Below are 13,029 nucleotides of genomic sequence, written 5' to 3' on the forward strand. Positions count from 1 at the left end.
TCTGTTCCTACACGGACTGAATTGACCTGCTGCACATGACGTTGTAAACAGTGGTTGTCGAGTGGAGCGTTGAATGGCACGTATTTCAACCAAATAAACATGTTTTTTTTAATTACTTTGTTACTGTAAAGTTTAGTTAAAAGGTATTTTTCTTGCAAGCGCTGATTGAACATACAGTAGAAATATTTTTACGCCTTTTTATATGACGAACGATGATCATTTATCCAACTAGCTAACGTTAGCCTCTGTGCTCTGTATTTGTAGCTTTTTATCGTCTTTAATGTTTATCAATCTGCAGTAACGATGCTAACAAATTATAGAACTACTGTGATTACTTATTATTAATATTTTCCAGAGTTTTATTGGGCTTTATTTACCGGTGATTAGTTCCTACTGCTCGGAAACATTTGGAAACCAATGTATTTATTTATTTATTTATTATTATTATTATTATTATTATTATTAATCTTAGTACAGATTAAATTATATGATCTAACCAGATGATAGTCTGGGCCACAAGTAATTACACAACAAAAGACAAAACAGACAGCTTTTTAATGACGTTTTCAAGATTTTTTTGTGACATTGTTTTTATTATCAGAAAAAGTTGCATTATTATTATTATTATTATTATTATTATTATTAATAATAATAATAATAAAAGGTTGTCTTATTCAGATGTACTTATATGTTCATAACAGGAACTATGCACAATAATAAATTAATATTTATAAACATGTAAATATGCAGTAGGAACTAATCACTGGTAAATAAAACCCAATAAGATTCCAGAAAACAATAACCAGGTAAAGACAGAAGCTCTAACAACTGGTACAATGAAATAATTGGTGATATTACAGCCTGTGCATGCAGTACGGGGACACATTTATGTCTCTGAAATGTTTCCGTGTTTTAGTATCACAATATTAGTGTCCGTTTAGTTCATCTTTTTCATGTAATATCTATTTTTTAACCGTATTCATTAACTCCTGCATGTGTTTCTTGTCTTTCAGTGAGGGCTCTTTGTTTGGAGCCTTTGGTGTTTCTTATTATTGGCAGTGAACAGAAGGAGAGCCATGCCCACTGTGGTGGTGATGGACGTGTCTCTGTCCATGACACGACCAGTGTGTTTAGATGGCAGCGAGGAGTTCCAAAGGAAGAATCTGGCCGTCCATGGTCTCAACATGTTGTTTGAACACATGGCATCGAACTACCGCTTGGAGTTCACAGCCTTGATGGCCTTCTCTTCCCTCTGGGAGCTTTTAGTGCCTTTTACCAGGGACTACAATGCATTACAGGTAAAGTTTGGCTTTTGGAATGTTGGTACGTGTTGTTTTCATGCAGTGTCATGTTTGCTTTGGTCCTTAGGAGGCTCTGAGCACATTGGAGGATTATGACAAGACGTGTGTTGAATCAGCTCTTCAAGGTGTTAGTAACGTAGTACAGCAGGAGTGGGGCAGTGCCTGCCCATGCCAGGTATTTGCTAACACTTTATAATAACTATATGTTTTATAAGTAGTTAATAGATCATTAACTCATTCAGTGCCAGCCATTTTCAAAATTTCTACCCACTCAGTGCCGGCCGTTTTCGAGTATTTTGACTAATTTTTAAAGACCTACAGAATATTTTGTACTATGACAATATGAATTCTGACACCAGATTTTGAAACATTAAAGTCTCTAATTTCATCAGAAAGAATGATTTTGTTTCTAGCTTGTTTTGTTCATCCGTAATCCGAGGCAAATTTCACACAAATCGCCAGTTTGTGACAAAAAGCTGAGAAAAACGCCTTTTTCTGAAAAAACCTATTAGTGACTTTGAAACAATTTTTTTTGCTTTAGTGACACCTCAACATTGGTTTCCTTCTATAAAACTACAAAAACAACACTGAGACCGGGCTTTTGATGGCAACATTATTAATATTTTGTTATCTAAGTCAGAGTTGAATGGTTTGCCTACTGGATTTTGGCCTTCCTCCAAGTCTTTCCCCCCGTCATTCTCCACACACACAACTTCCTCCTCATCCCGGACATGCCGAGTGTTTGCACTTGCCCTGTTTTTTGATCGTTTTCTCTCACCATTGTGACACTCTCAATAGTCCACTTAGTTCCACACATTCTCTGGTCGAGTGTGAGCTGCTGGGAACTTCAACATCAACTCTTGTAGTGCCATTTTCTCTCTTGTCATCTCCTTTCCTCTTCCTCTGAGCTCTGCCCATAACGGGTGATCTCTCATCCAAAGGTGCTCTGCTGCCACCTACATGTCACCAGTTGATCACTACATCACTGTACAAGTTAGATATTCACCTATAGACGTGAATGGCACTCAATGAGTTAATAAATTGTTAGTTAATGAGTTATAAATTGCTTGTTGAATATTTGCTAACAGTTTGTTAAGGATTTATAACTGTGCCTAATACTACTTACCTTAACATGTAAATACTCGCTGCTGTTTTTTTACCCTGGTTTTTTTTTTTTAGCCTGCTATACGAGCCAATGCAACAAAATTTCCTTCTTATCTGTATTGTACAGTTCAAGTTTGAATGACAATAAAGAACGTCTAAATTATAGATAGCCAATAGATAACTGACAAGCTGTTAGTAAACAATTTATAAATGACATGTTAACTTTATGTTAATGATTTATAACTATACCTTATAATTTAGTAATAGATCATGAATAAGCTATTAGTAAACTACTCACTAATGTCAGTTAAAACTTTATGTTATTGGGACGTTATTCTAAAGTTGCAACCATTCCACATTTACTAACATATATAAAGTTATATAAGTTGGTCAAGAACTACAGGAAACATCTGACATCTGTATTAAATATTAAGTTCCATTTTTTGTATTGTATCAAATACTTATTTTATGCAATAAAAGGAAAAATAATTATTTGAAAATGTGTTTTTGTGGAATTTTCTAAATATATTTTTAATATTATGTCTCTCACAGTTGAAGTGTACCTATGATAAAATATTAGAGACCGTGTATCAAATACTTATTTTCCCCACTGTATTTATAAATCATTAACATACAGTTAACATGTACTTTATAGTTATCTATTGGCTGTTTATAAGGCACAGTTATAAATCCTTAACAAACTAAGCAAATATTCAACAAGCAATTTATAACTCAATATCTAACAATTCTCTATTAACTACTTATAAAAAAAAAAAAAAGTGAATGTAACCATGTCGGAAATAAACTGAATAAATAAATAAATAAATAAAATATAACAGTTATTTTTCTCTTTTACGCCTTGTTTTCACACGACATTAAAACTAGGAACTGCTTGTGTGTGATTAGAAACTGCACTGTTTGTCTTTGTTAACAATGTAACTTTCACAAAATGTTGTTAATTCATTTTCCTTTTGCCTTTTTCTAATGTTAATTCTCCCGTGTTGTGGTTATTGTTGTCCTTCAGGTGGTGCTGGTCACCGATGGATCTCTGGGTATCGGAAAGGGTTCCCTCAGACACTCCCTTCAAACACTAAAGCATCGTGGAGATGACAAGAAGTTCCCTCTCCCTTTCCCCTTTCCCACCAAAATGTTCATCATGTGTGTAGCCAATGCTGAAGAGGTACAGAAAGGTTCATTTTCATGTTTAATGTGGATGCTGATGTTAAAAATAGTAATAAGATCATTCCATGACATTCAATAAATGATTATAAGACAAAGAGCCAAGCTACAATGGCCTCATGTGAAGGATCTTCAATATCTGCAAGTGGTGAAATAGCTCAAAAGTTGGGTCCAAAATAAAAATGAAGAAGTCGCATGAAGAGAAATAGTTTTATGTCCCAAGAAAAAGTCATATTTATACTATTAATTAAAACAAAGATTTTTTCTTACAATCCCACATGCAGTTATGGGCCAATGAATATAGTTTTAAAAATTTTTTTTTGGATTTCAAGAGCGTGTCACCCAAAAACCAATGCAAATATGTGACTAATCATTATAGATGTGAACAGTCTATGTTCATAGCTCAAAGCTGATCAAATTACAGGGGGCTGAGGCATATGCTAAGTTGTTTACTGAAGACCCAAACATGTTCCAGACCCAAACCCCAACAAACTTTATTCCAATTTTGAGTAGCTGTCATGTCCACCAAATATTATGTATTGCAAATCTTTTTGTATATTCTGAGAGAGTAGGTGGAGCTGTATTACGAGACCAAATTTCCGTTTCCTATGTGATGTAGTTCCTGAGAAGAACTATTGTCAATGTACAAAGTACTACAGAATTGCACATGCCCCTCCCAACAACGCTCAAGTACACTAAAGATTCAAGCAAAGACAGACACAGTTATAAAAACAACACAAGGTACAATAAAAAAGTATAAAAGTTAATCAGAATAAAAGTGCATGGTATAGAATATTAAAAAAAGACTCAAATTCAAAAAGAGACAGTATTTAGAGATGTTAGAAGCTGAAAATGAAATACACACCTCACTAAATTATCCATATTTCAAAAAGTATTAATCCGATCAAACTAAAAATGTACAGTGTGTCTATTGAATTATTAAGGAACAATTGGTAAAGATTTCAGAATTTTTTTGTCCTGAAAATCTGTTGAAATGACATGAAACAACCCAATAGTGATTAGTCACTGGGCACTATTAAATAACAGAAACTTGTGTAACCTGAGAAGATTTATTGTGAATTGTAATTTTCTGTTTTTTTTTTCATCCAGGAAATTTGATATATCGTCTCCTGCTTTTGTATAAGTAAAAAGTTTTTTTTCTAGAACATACTGTAGTTAAATCAGCTCTTTTTTTCATCGACCCCAGTTGCAGACGACTGATGCCATGGACAACTTAGAGGAGCTTCTTTTCCTCAGTGGAGGTGACGGGCAGATCCTGACTGTGGACGGACCGCTGTGTATGAAGAGTGTGCAGGCCATGTTTGGGTATAGATATATCCTACAAACACCCAGCCCTCCACAATACTTTTAGTTTTTTATTCACTAAAAGAGTTTATTTTTCTCTGTGTGTCTCTAGTAGGCTGATTGATGTGGCCTACTCCCCGTTCCACGCTGTTTTACACTGTGGGAATCTCTCCTCAGACGTTCAGGTGTTTCCACGTCCTGAAGCTGTCGTGGTGGATGACGAGGTCGACCCCATACCCCGTACTGTAAATACAGGTACTTTGATTACTTTGAAACTCATGATAGCATTTAACTAGGGATGTAAAGAAGGATATACTGTATCCTAAATGAGCTACGAATTGATGCAAATAAGAGGGGATTGAAATGGATAGAGCACAGTATGTGAATCGATACTCTGCTCAACCCTCTGGAGTCGACGGACGCGCCGACGCTTCCTGATCACATGACCGATTTAAGACTGCACATTGGCCAGATAATTTGCGAAAAACGCCTGAAGTATTTCCTGCTTTTTTTATGTAAATTGTTGCATATGACCTGTTTTTTTTGTAAACTTGCACATATGTTAATGATAAGTACACTTTATATTTGCATTCCCATTCATAAAATCAGTTTGTTAAACATATTTGTGGTTTTCAGAGTAAAAAAGACCCTTTTTTTCTACTCGAATTTGGTGTTTTTGTGTGAATTAAAGTCAATTGTGTTAGTAACGGTAAATTCATACAGCTGAAGTTGTGCTGAAAAAATAATACCAAACAAGGCATGCTAAATCATTTTTATGGTGATATAGAAAGGTAAAGTATTCAAAAACGGCCAGTTATACCTTGGACTCCAGAGGGTTAAACAATAGGGGGTGCTGGGACTGTTTTAGTGATGCTTGTTTAGATGTTCCGGTCTCTAGTTCAGCTGTACACTCGGGCCTGAACCAAGAGCAGCAGCGGGAGAAGAGCTTTAATCAGGCCAATAAACAAAGACCTGACCAGATCTTTAAGCCTTATCCCGTTTTAATCAGACACTCCTCGTGTCCGTGCGCATGCATGTAGAGGAGAGTCAGCATCCATTTGTGCATCTTTCTCGTGCTAATAGAAACACACCACCTGATTTACCGCACAACGTCTGAATCCGGCCCGAGCCCGTGGTTTAACGATTAAAATTAAGCCAGAACCGTCAACACAGAGCGACACGTGACGCACGCACACACCTTGGGAAAAATATGTAAAAAAATTTTTTTCAACACTACATGAAGTGCAATCTTTTTTTCGACAGCAATGTATGTTTTGTTATTGCAATTAAATAAATGAATTTATTTTATTGCATAGTGCATAAAAATATGTAAATTCCAAGCTTGGAACATAAGCAAACTTTTCTTACATCTTACATTTTTATTCAATGTTTTATGTTTGATTGTTTCACTTTGCATGGTGATAAATGAAGAAATGTGCAGTTTATGAGTTCACACGGTTCAAATGTTTTCGTAAGAAGGTTATAAGAAGAAAATGTATTGGTTAAAAAAAAAAAATTCTCCATATTATGATCTCAATGTATACAAATCATTTTTTTTGGTCATTAATCAAATCTTCATTTGTGGTTCTGCAGATTTAAAAATTGTAGGTTTCATGGAAATCGGAGACATCTCTAGTCCGCCTGTCATATCCAGACACTTGGTGTTGCCTATTGCTGTCAACAAAGGTTTGTAACCCCATTATGCTTATCATATTCTTTATGTTCATATTAGGTTGCGTAATGGAGGAAATTGACCTGTGTACGGTAACATTTTAGGACATCCTCAGGTATCTGGAAAACTTAACTAATTTGTTAAATAAAACGGCCTCAGGCTTAAAAATAAAAGTCATCAGACTAAACAATAAAACCGCATCAGGCAGTAAAAGACGATATGATGTATTTTGAAGAAACTGGAAATACACATGACGTCATCAGAATGTGCTGCTTCGGATACTAGAGTAAGTTGAAAGCTGTTGTTTTCTATTTATTTATTTATAGGTTAAGATATACTAACGTTTCATTTATGTATTTATTAATCAAACAATACGTTGATATATCTTAACTTTTAAGAAATAAAAGGAAAGAGCTTTTCAACTTACTTCATGTGTACTTCCGGCTCCTTCAAAATAAAATGCCATGTCGTGTTTAACAGCTTGAGGCAGTCGATTCTGAAGACTTTTATTTTGAAGCCTGAGAATGTTTCATTTGACGGCGTTTGGTTTGACATGTGAAGCAGTTTCATCTGATGAAGGTTTTGCTGAGTCATTAGTCAGTTTGGTCTGATAAATGACAGTTTTTTTCTGATACTTGATATTTCACTTTAAGACCTGAGAATGTCTTAAAATGTACACCGATCCTGTGCCTTATGTCAGTGTTTTTCAAATAGGGGTACGTATACCCCTTGGGGTATGCGATGGAACTACAGGTGGTAATTGAGAGAACAAATGAAAGTGTTAAAAAATATGTGGGTTTATTATGTTTAATATTTGAGTTAAAAATGATAATCAGACTAAATATTACTAGCAACTCACAAAACGACAACAAAAACACTAAAAATAAGAGATAAATATACTGATTTATAAAAAATAAAAAAAACTGACAAATGACAACAAAATACACAAAATGGCACCAAAAACACTCACACTAGGACAGAAAAATACTAATACCTGCAACACACAAAATGACAATTAAGACACACTAAATGAGAGAAAAATACACAAAATCACTACAAAATACACAAAAATAACATACAAAGCTACATAAGAAACAACCACACAACACCAAAAACAGACACACTGAGAGAGAATAGTTTTAGAAATACCAACAACACACAAAAACGACAACAAAAACACAGAAGAAGAGAAAAATATACAGAATAATAAAAAGAAATAAACAACAACATAACACAAAAAAACCCACAAAATATTGATAGAAATTATGTTGATTAGAACATGAAATAAACTATTTTAACTATTGAAATAAATATATTCAGGAGCCACTAAATACTGTTTCTTTTCACTTATTTGTGTTATTAATCATTCATTCCATTATTATGCTCTATAGATGTTTTTTCACTGAATTCTGAGCAAAATGTTGTAGTCAGACAAAGGGGGGACTTGAGCCAAGCTTTACTTTGTCACTTGTTTTCAGACGTGGATGATGTTGGAGGAGGAGCCACAGAGGAGCTGGAGGAGGAACCTTCTGCCAGCCAGGCAGCAGGAAAAAGCCCTAATATCTGTGTTCTCCTTCATGGTAGTTTGCGAGTTGAGGGGATGGTGGCACTGGTCGAGCTGGGGTGAGAGCCTTGATATTCTGTATACTGTAGCGTTTCAATGGGTCTGTAGGTCAGGTGATGATTGTTTAACTCTTCTCCTCAGGTTGGAGTGGTACGGGATGCTGCACTCTCAGGCTGACAGCAAAAAGAAATCCAACATGATGATGTCACTCTTTGAGCCTGGTCCAGACCCTCTGCCATGGCTCGGCAAAATCACACACTTAGGACCAATCTCAGGTGAATGCTTATCCTGTCTGGTGTTTTTCAGCACAAACAGCAAGTTTCACTGTTTCTATGAGTATAGATTTTAAGTTATTAGGTATGTAGGCAGATGAGGCTTTAATTCATCTATTTGATTTATTTTTATTTTTATTTTATTTTGGCAGTCTTCAGAGAAACAAAAAAACAGAACAAAAAAACACGAAAGGGTGAAGGTTGAAACAAAAGCTTATACACACATACCACATTACAACAAAACAAGGCTCACTAGATAATCTTTTCTGCAACCCTTTTGGAAGGAAGTGAACCTTTACTTGCTTTCTAAATATTTGGACAGTTTTGAGTTGGATGAGATCTGGGAGTTTTAAATCTGGTGTTTTTAAAAATAATTCATTTCTGTGTTCTGTGTATCCTCTACCTCTACAGTACAACATAATGGTTTTACACATACAGATCCAAGGCCTAGTCCTCGTGTTCATCCCTGAGTTTCTAACACCTGTTTTAACTATGATCCAATCAGTTGGCAGTTTAACAGTTAGATCACATGACCTTTGATGCATTTCAGAGGCAGCCGAGAACCCCTATGGAGAGGACGACAGTAAAAGTCCATTCCCTGTGACGCCACAGGTGAAACGAAGCTACGCACAGAACGTTACTGTGTGGATTAAAGCCAGTGGACTGCAGGTATGGAGGAGTCATTGTGTGGAGCGGTGTTTCTCAAATGGGGGTACGTGATGGCACTACAGGGGGTACTTGAGAGAGATAAAAAAATTAAACAAGTGGTAATCATACTCAATATTACCAGCAACTCGCAAAACGACAACAAAAACCCAAAGAGCGCAGATCTCCGCCAAGCAGCTCAAGCTCAGCCAACACACTCCAGTCACGGTAACATGGTAAACTCTGGATTACCCTGACTACCTGTCAACATTGCGCTGTTACCATGACTACCTGTCAACATTGAGCTGTGTTACATGAACTGAAAATACAATAGTCAGTCTTGGTCCCACATCATGAGGGAGATGACTGTAAATGATAAAAAGTATAGAAATGAATCTATTCAGGAGCCACTAAATACGTTTTCATTCACTTATTTACAAAATGAGATCTTTAAAATGTGTTATCACTATTTTATTCCATAATTATGATCTATAGTGGTTTTTCTCATAGAATTCTGAGCAAAATGTTACAGTCAGACAAAGAGGAGTAGTTAGAATGAAAAGTAGGAGAAAGTTTGACAACCACTGGTGTAGAGATTGTTTGGCTCAACTAAATTCAGACAACTTGGTTCATGCAAAAACTCTCATAAAAGTCAGTGTTAAATGATTATTTTTTATCTGATTACTGATATAAGAGTCAGATTTCTCTTTTACTAAATGGGTGCTGGAACAAGTGTGAACATGCTGAATATCAACAACATAATCAAACTTTACATATATATAAGTTTACAGTTCATAGTGGCCTCAGGAAGCAGGCTTGTAGTGTGAGTTTTTTCTTTTTTTGTTGGACGCATTAAATACATATGACATTTTGTTGCACATTACACAGGGAAATAGTGCAGTAAAATGAATGTGCTGGAGAGGTGGGAAACCTGAGGGGCTTATAATTCAGCCTCACCATCATATCGTAGGACTTATTGAAAGAAGAGTTTGGTCAAAGATTAGAACGTGTTTAAAAAAGAAATCAAACAAAACTAAACAGAATGTGATAAATAGGGCTGGGAACCTCACGATACGCGATTCAAAGCTCACAATAACGATATGACGATACTGCGATTATCGATATATTGGTCAGAAATCAATCTACGATAATCTTTGACATAACAAGAAAAAAAAAGATTAAGTGATTTTTATATTCTATCTCTGAAAGACAATAAATTGAAAAAGTGTCCTATGAACAGTGACACTGTTTTAGTGCAACATTTCTGTAAATAAGTGTCAACATATCAATGTAAATGAATAAGTATCTCCAATAGTGCTTTCTGTAAACAAAAAATAGGGTCTTTCTTACCAGTGACACCATTATAGTGCAATATTCCAGTAAACAATATATTGGTTCCTTCAACAAACAGTGACAACATTTCTGTGAAGACGTACCTGCACATTTAGGTGAAAAAGCAGAAAAGGTTTTGAAAAAATAAATAAATAAATAAATTAAAAAAATAATTTTTTTAAAAAATCGATACTTAGCGGGAGCATATCGATAATCAATCGTGCGGGAAATTATCGCGATATATTGCCATATCGAGATATCGTCACACTCCTAGTGATAAACTGTAATACTTTCCATAGGTGTCACATGATAGGTGATACGTTAGATCAGATTAGTTTTGGGGTTCTGTTATGTTGTATGGGATCAGTAGATGGGAAATAGCACACACACACTGTTGTAGGCTATTGGGCAGTTTATTAGGTGGCAGTGTTCATTCCATAGAGAAACTCCTTTATATTTGATCAAATACTGACCTCTAGTTGTGTGGCAGTGTGAAGAAATACTGTCTTTTGTGTAGTTAATGGTTTGAATCCAACATGGGCGGTCACTGTGGGATGTTGAGTAAGTCCTTGAACCCCAAGTGCTCCCTAAATTTCATATATCTGTACATTTGTGGCAAAGTATATTCTAATTCTATTCGAAAACTATTTTCTTTAATAGGTCATACATTAAAAAACAAGCATACAGGGTCATTTTATATGCTGAGTTGATGACTTAATGAATACATTTATATAGTGAATACATTATGAAGATATAGAACGTAAAGCCATTAATGCCTAACCTCTCTGCTTTGTTCCAAACACAAACACTTCTTTCCCACCACATCTATTTGTTCTACTCAATACCTGCAGCTTTAACTTTAATAAATACTGTATATACTGTGTGCTATTAAATGGGAGGATATGGGACATCCAATACTATGTTTTTTTTTTCTTTTGTGTGGACTGACATTTTGGTTCGATCAGCTAGCATCATGTAATATTTTAGAGCTCGTTTGGTAAAGATGCCATAGTTGTGTTTACCTTTTTTCTTTCATGTGTTCCAGTATCAAACTAGGAGATTTAAGCTTAGTGTTTACCTTAATCCAGGCTACAGAGGACGTGAGGCACATTATTCTGCTTAACAAAGCAGTTTTTCATTATGTAAACCAAAAAGGTAAGGGCGTGTCTAAAAACTAAACTGTTAGAAATCGGTTTGATAGACAGAGATAGAGAGCGTCTAAAATCCCTTATTATATTGGGCGCGGATTGTAAATGTTGTAAAAAAACAGTATCTTTTTACAACATTTAGCAACAAAACACATTTGAATTGTTACTTTTGACTAGATTTACAGCAGTTGTGAATTTTTCTCATAAAATGTCAATGTTAAATATTAAATCACGTGTGAAACTAAATATTTAGCTAATATGCAAATTCACCAGACGTACCAAAATAAAAGCTTACGTTCAGATTTTAAATTGTGATAATTTCTCGTAAAAATGTGAATTATTGCTGTAAATCTGGTCAAAAGTAATACATTTCATGTTTTAACGTGGTTTGTTTCTAATGTTGCCTGTTTCATTGACACTTTGCAGCATCAAAACAAAAGCGCCATAAACATAACGGTTTAATTGATTTGTTGTATGCAGTGTGTTAAAGCTGCACTACCTGTATCATGAACCACGACAGAGGGGCATGGCTAAATTCAAACCGTAAGTCCTGCCCCCGACTCTGATAATCCCTCCCAGCGTGAACAGGTTGATAGTCTGAAGTAGCATCCAAACATCTTTCTTTTCTTCCTCTAATAGCAATCTTTCCTGGTGGGTGTTTGGCATCCAAGTTTGCACCGTGCACACGCTTCACTATATATCACGGCAGCCAATGAGGAGGCTCCTTCTTGGGCTCTGCTCACCCTTCCTTTCTCTAAATCCTGCAATTGGAGCTGGAGGGGGTGACAGCCAAGACTTTGTCTTCTGGGGTTTTATTAACTAAAATACATTATAAGGCACAGAATGCATGCAGATGTACAATTTTTTCAGAAAAGATTACATTTACAATATACTATGATGCTATTAAAAAAAATAATTTGAGTACCCCAGCTTTACTTTTAAATGAGTTTAAATACGTTTGTTTTCATTATGCAGACAGATGTTCAGAAGATTCTAAGGAATGCAAGAAAATTACCAGATAAAACTCAGACTTTCTACAAGGTAAGTTCAGATAAACTGAAAAGGATAAAAAAATAAAACCAACTTGTTTTTCCTCAAATAATTTTTTCTGTTTTTCAGGAGCTAAATCGTTTGAGAAAAGCCGCCTTAGCGTTTGGATTCTGGGAGCTTCTGAAAGGCGTTGCTGATCTGTTGGAGAGAGAGTGCACCATGTTGCCAGATTCTGCCCACCCTGACGCTGCTTTCCAGCTTTCCCACGCTGCACAGCAGCTGAAACGGGCCAGTGCTGGGGACCCTCAATATGCTGGTTTTGATCACAACATAGTTCCCATTCCTACTGACTTCTCCAGCTGAGCCATGTAATATAGACTGAACTGGAAAATGGAACCAGTGCACCACAGCAATGTCTCCAAATGCTGCGTTGGAGTGAACATGTTCACATGTAAATACTTTTCCACACGCTTTTCTTTAGACAGTCAAAGTTTTTTTTTTTTTTTTTTTAATTCAT

At 35.6% G+C, this 13,029-nt stretch overlaps 1 protein-coding gene across 1 annotated transcript; it reads left to right on the top strand.

The window, feature by feature from the left end:
- The first annotated feature begins 8 nt into the window (after positions 1–8).
- ints14 (integrator complex subunit 14) lies at positions 9–12,994 on the top strand. Its single transcript, XM_028449547.1, has 12 exons — positions 9–76; positions 1,014–1,298; positions 1,369–1,476; positions 3,430–3,585; positions 4,792–4,910; positions 5,002–5,144; positions 6,483–6,575; positions 8,040–8,184; positions 8,267–8,400; positions 8,948–9,066; positions 12,498–12,563; positions 12,642–12,994. The coding sequence occupies exons 2-12, from the start codon at positions 1,077–1,079 to the stop codon at positions 12,873–12,875; spliced, it is 1,539 nt and encodes a 512-aa protein (XP_028305348.1). The 5' UTR covers positions 9–76; positions 1,014–1,076; the 3' UTR covers positions 12,876–12,994.
- The last annotated feature ends 35 nt before the right edge of the window (positions 12,995–13,029 follow it).

The sequence above is a fragment of the Gouania willdenowi genome, chromosome 6, assembly GCF_900634775.1.
Source record: "Gouania willdenowi chromosome 6, fGouWil2.1, whole genome shotgun sequence".
NCBI classification, from domain to species: domain Eukaryota; kingdom Metazoa; phylum Chordata; class Actinopteri; order Blenniiformes; family Gobiesocidae; genus Gouania; species Gouania willdenowi.

Coding starts and splice junctions, on each gene's coding strand:
- ints14 (XM_028449547.1), top strand. CDS start 1,077: ATGCCCACTGTGGTGGTGATGGACGTGTCTCTGTCCATGACACGACCA. Junction 1,299..1,368: donor GGGACTACAATGCATTACAG/GTAAAGTTTGGC, acceptor TTTGGTCCTTAG/GAGGCTCTGAGCACATTGGA. Junction 4,911..5,001: donor AGTGTGCAGGCCATGTTTGG/GTATAGATATAT, acceptor GTGTGTCTCTAG/TAGGCTGATTGATGTGGCCT.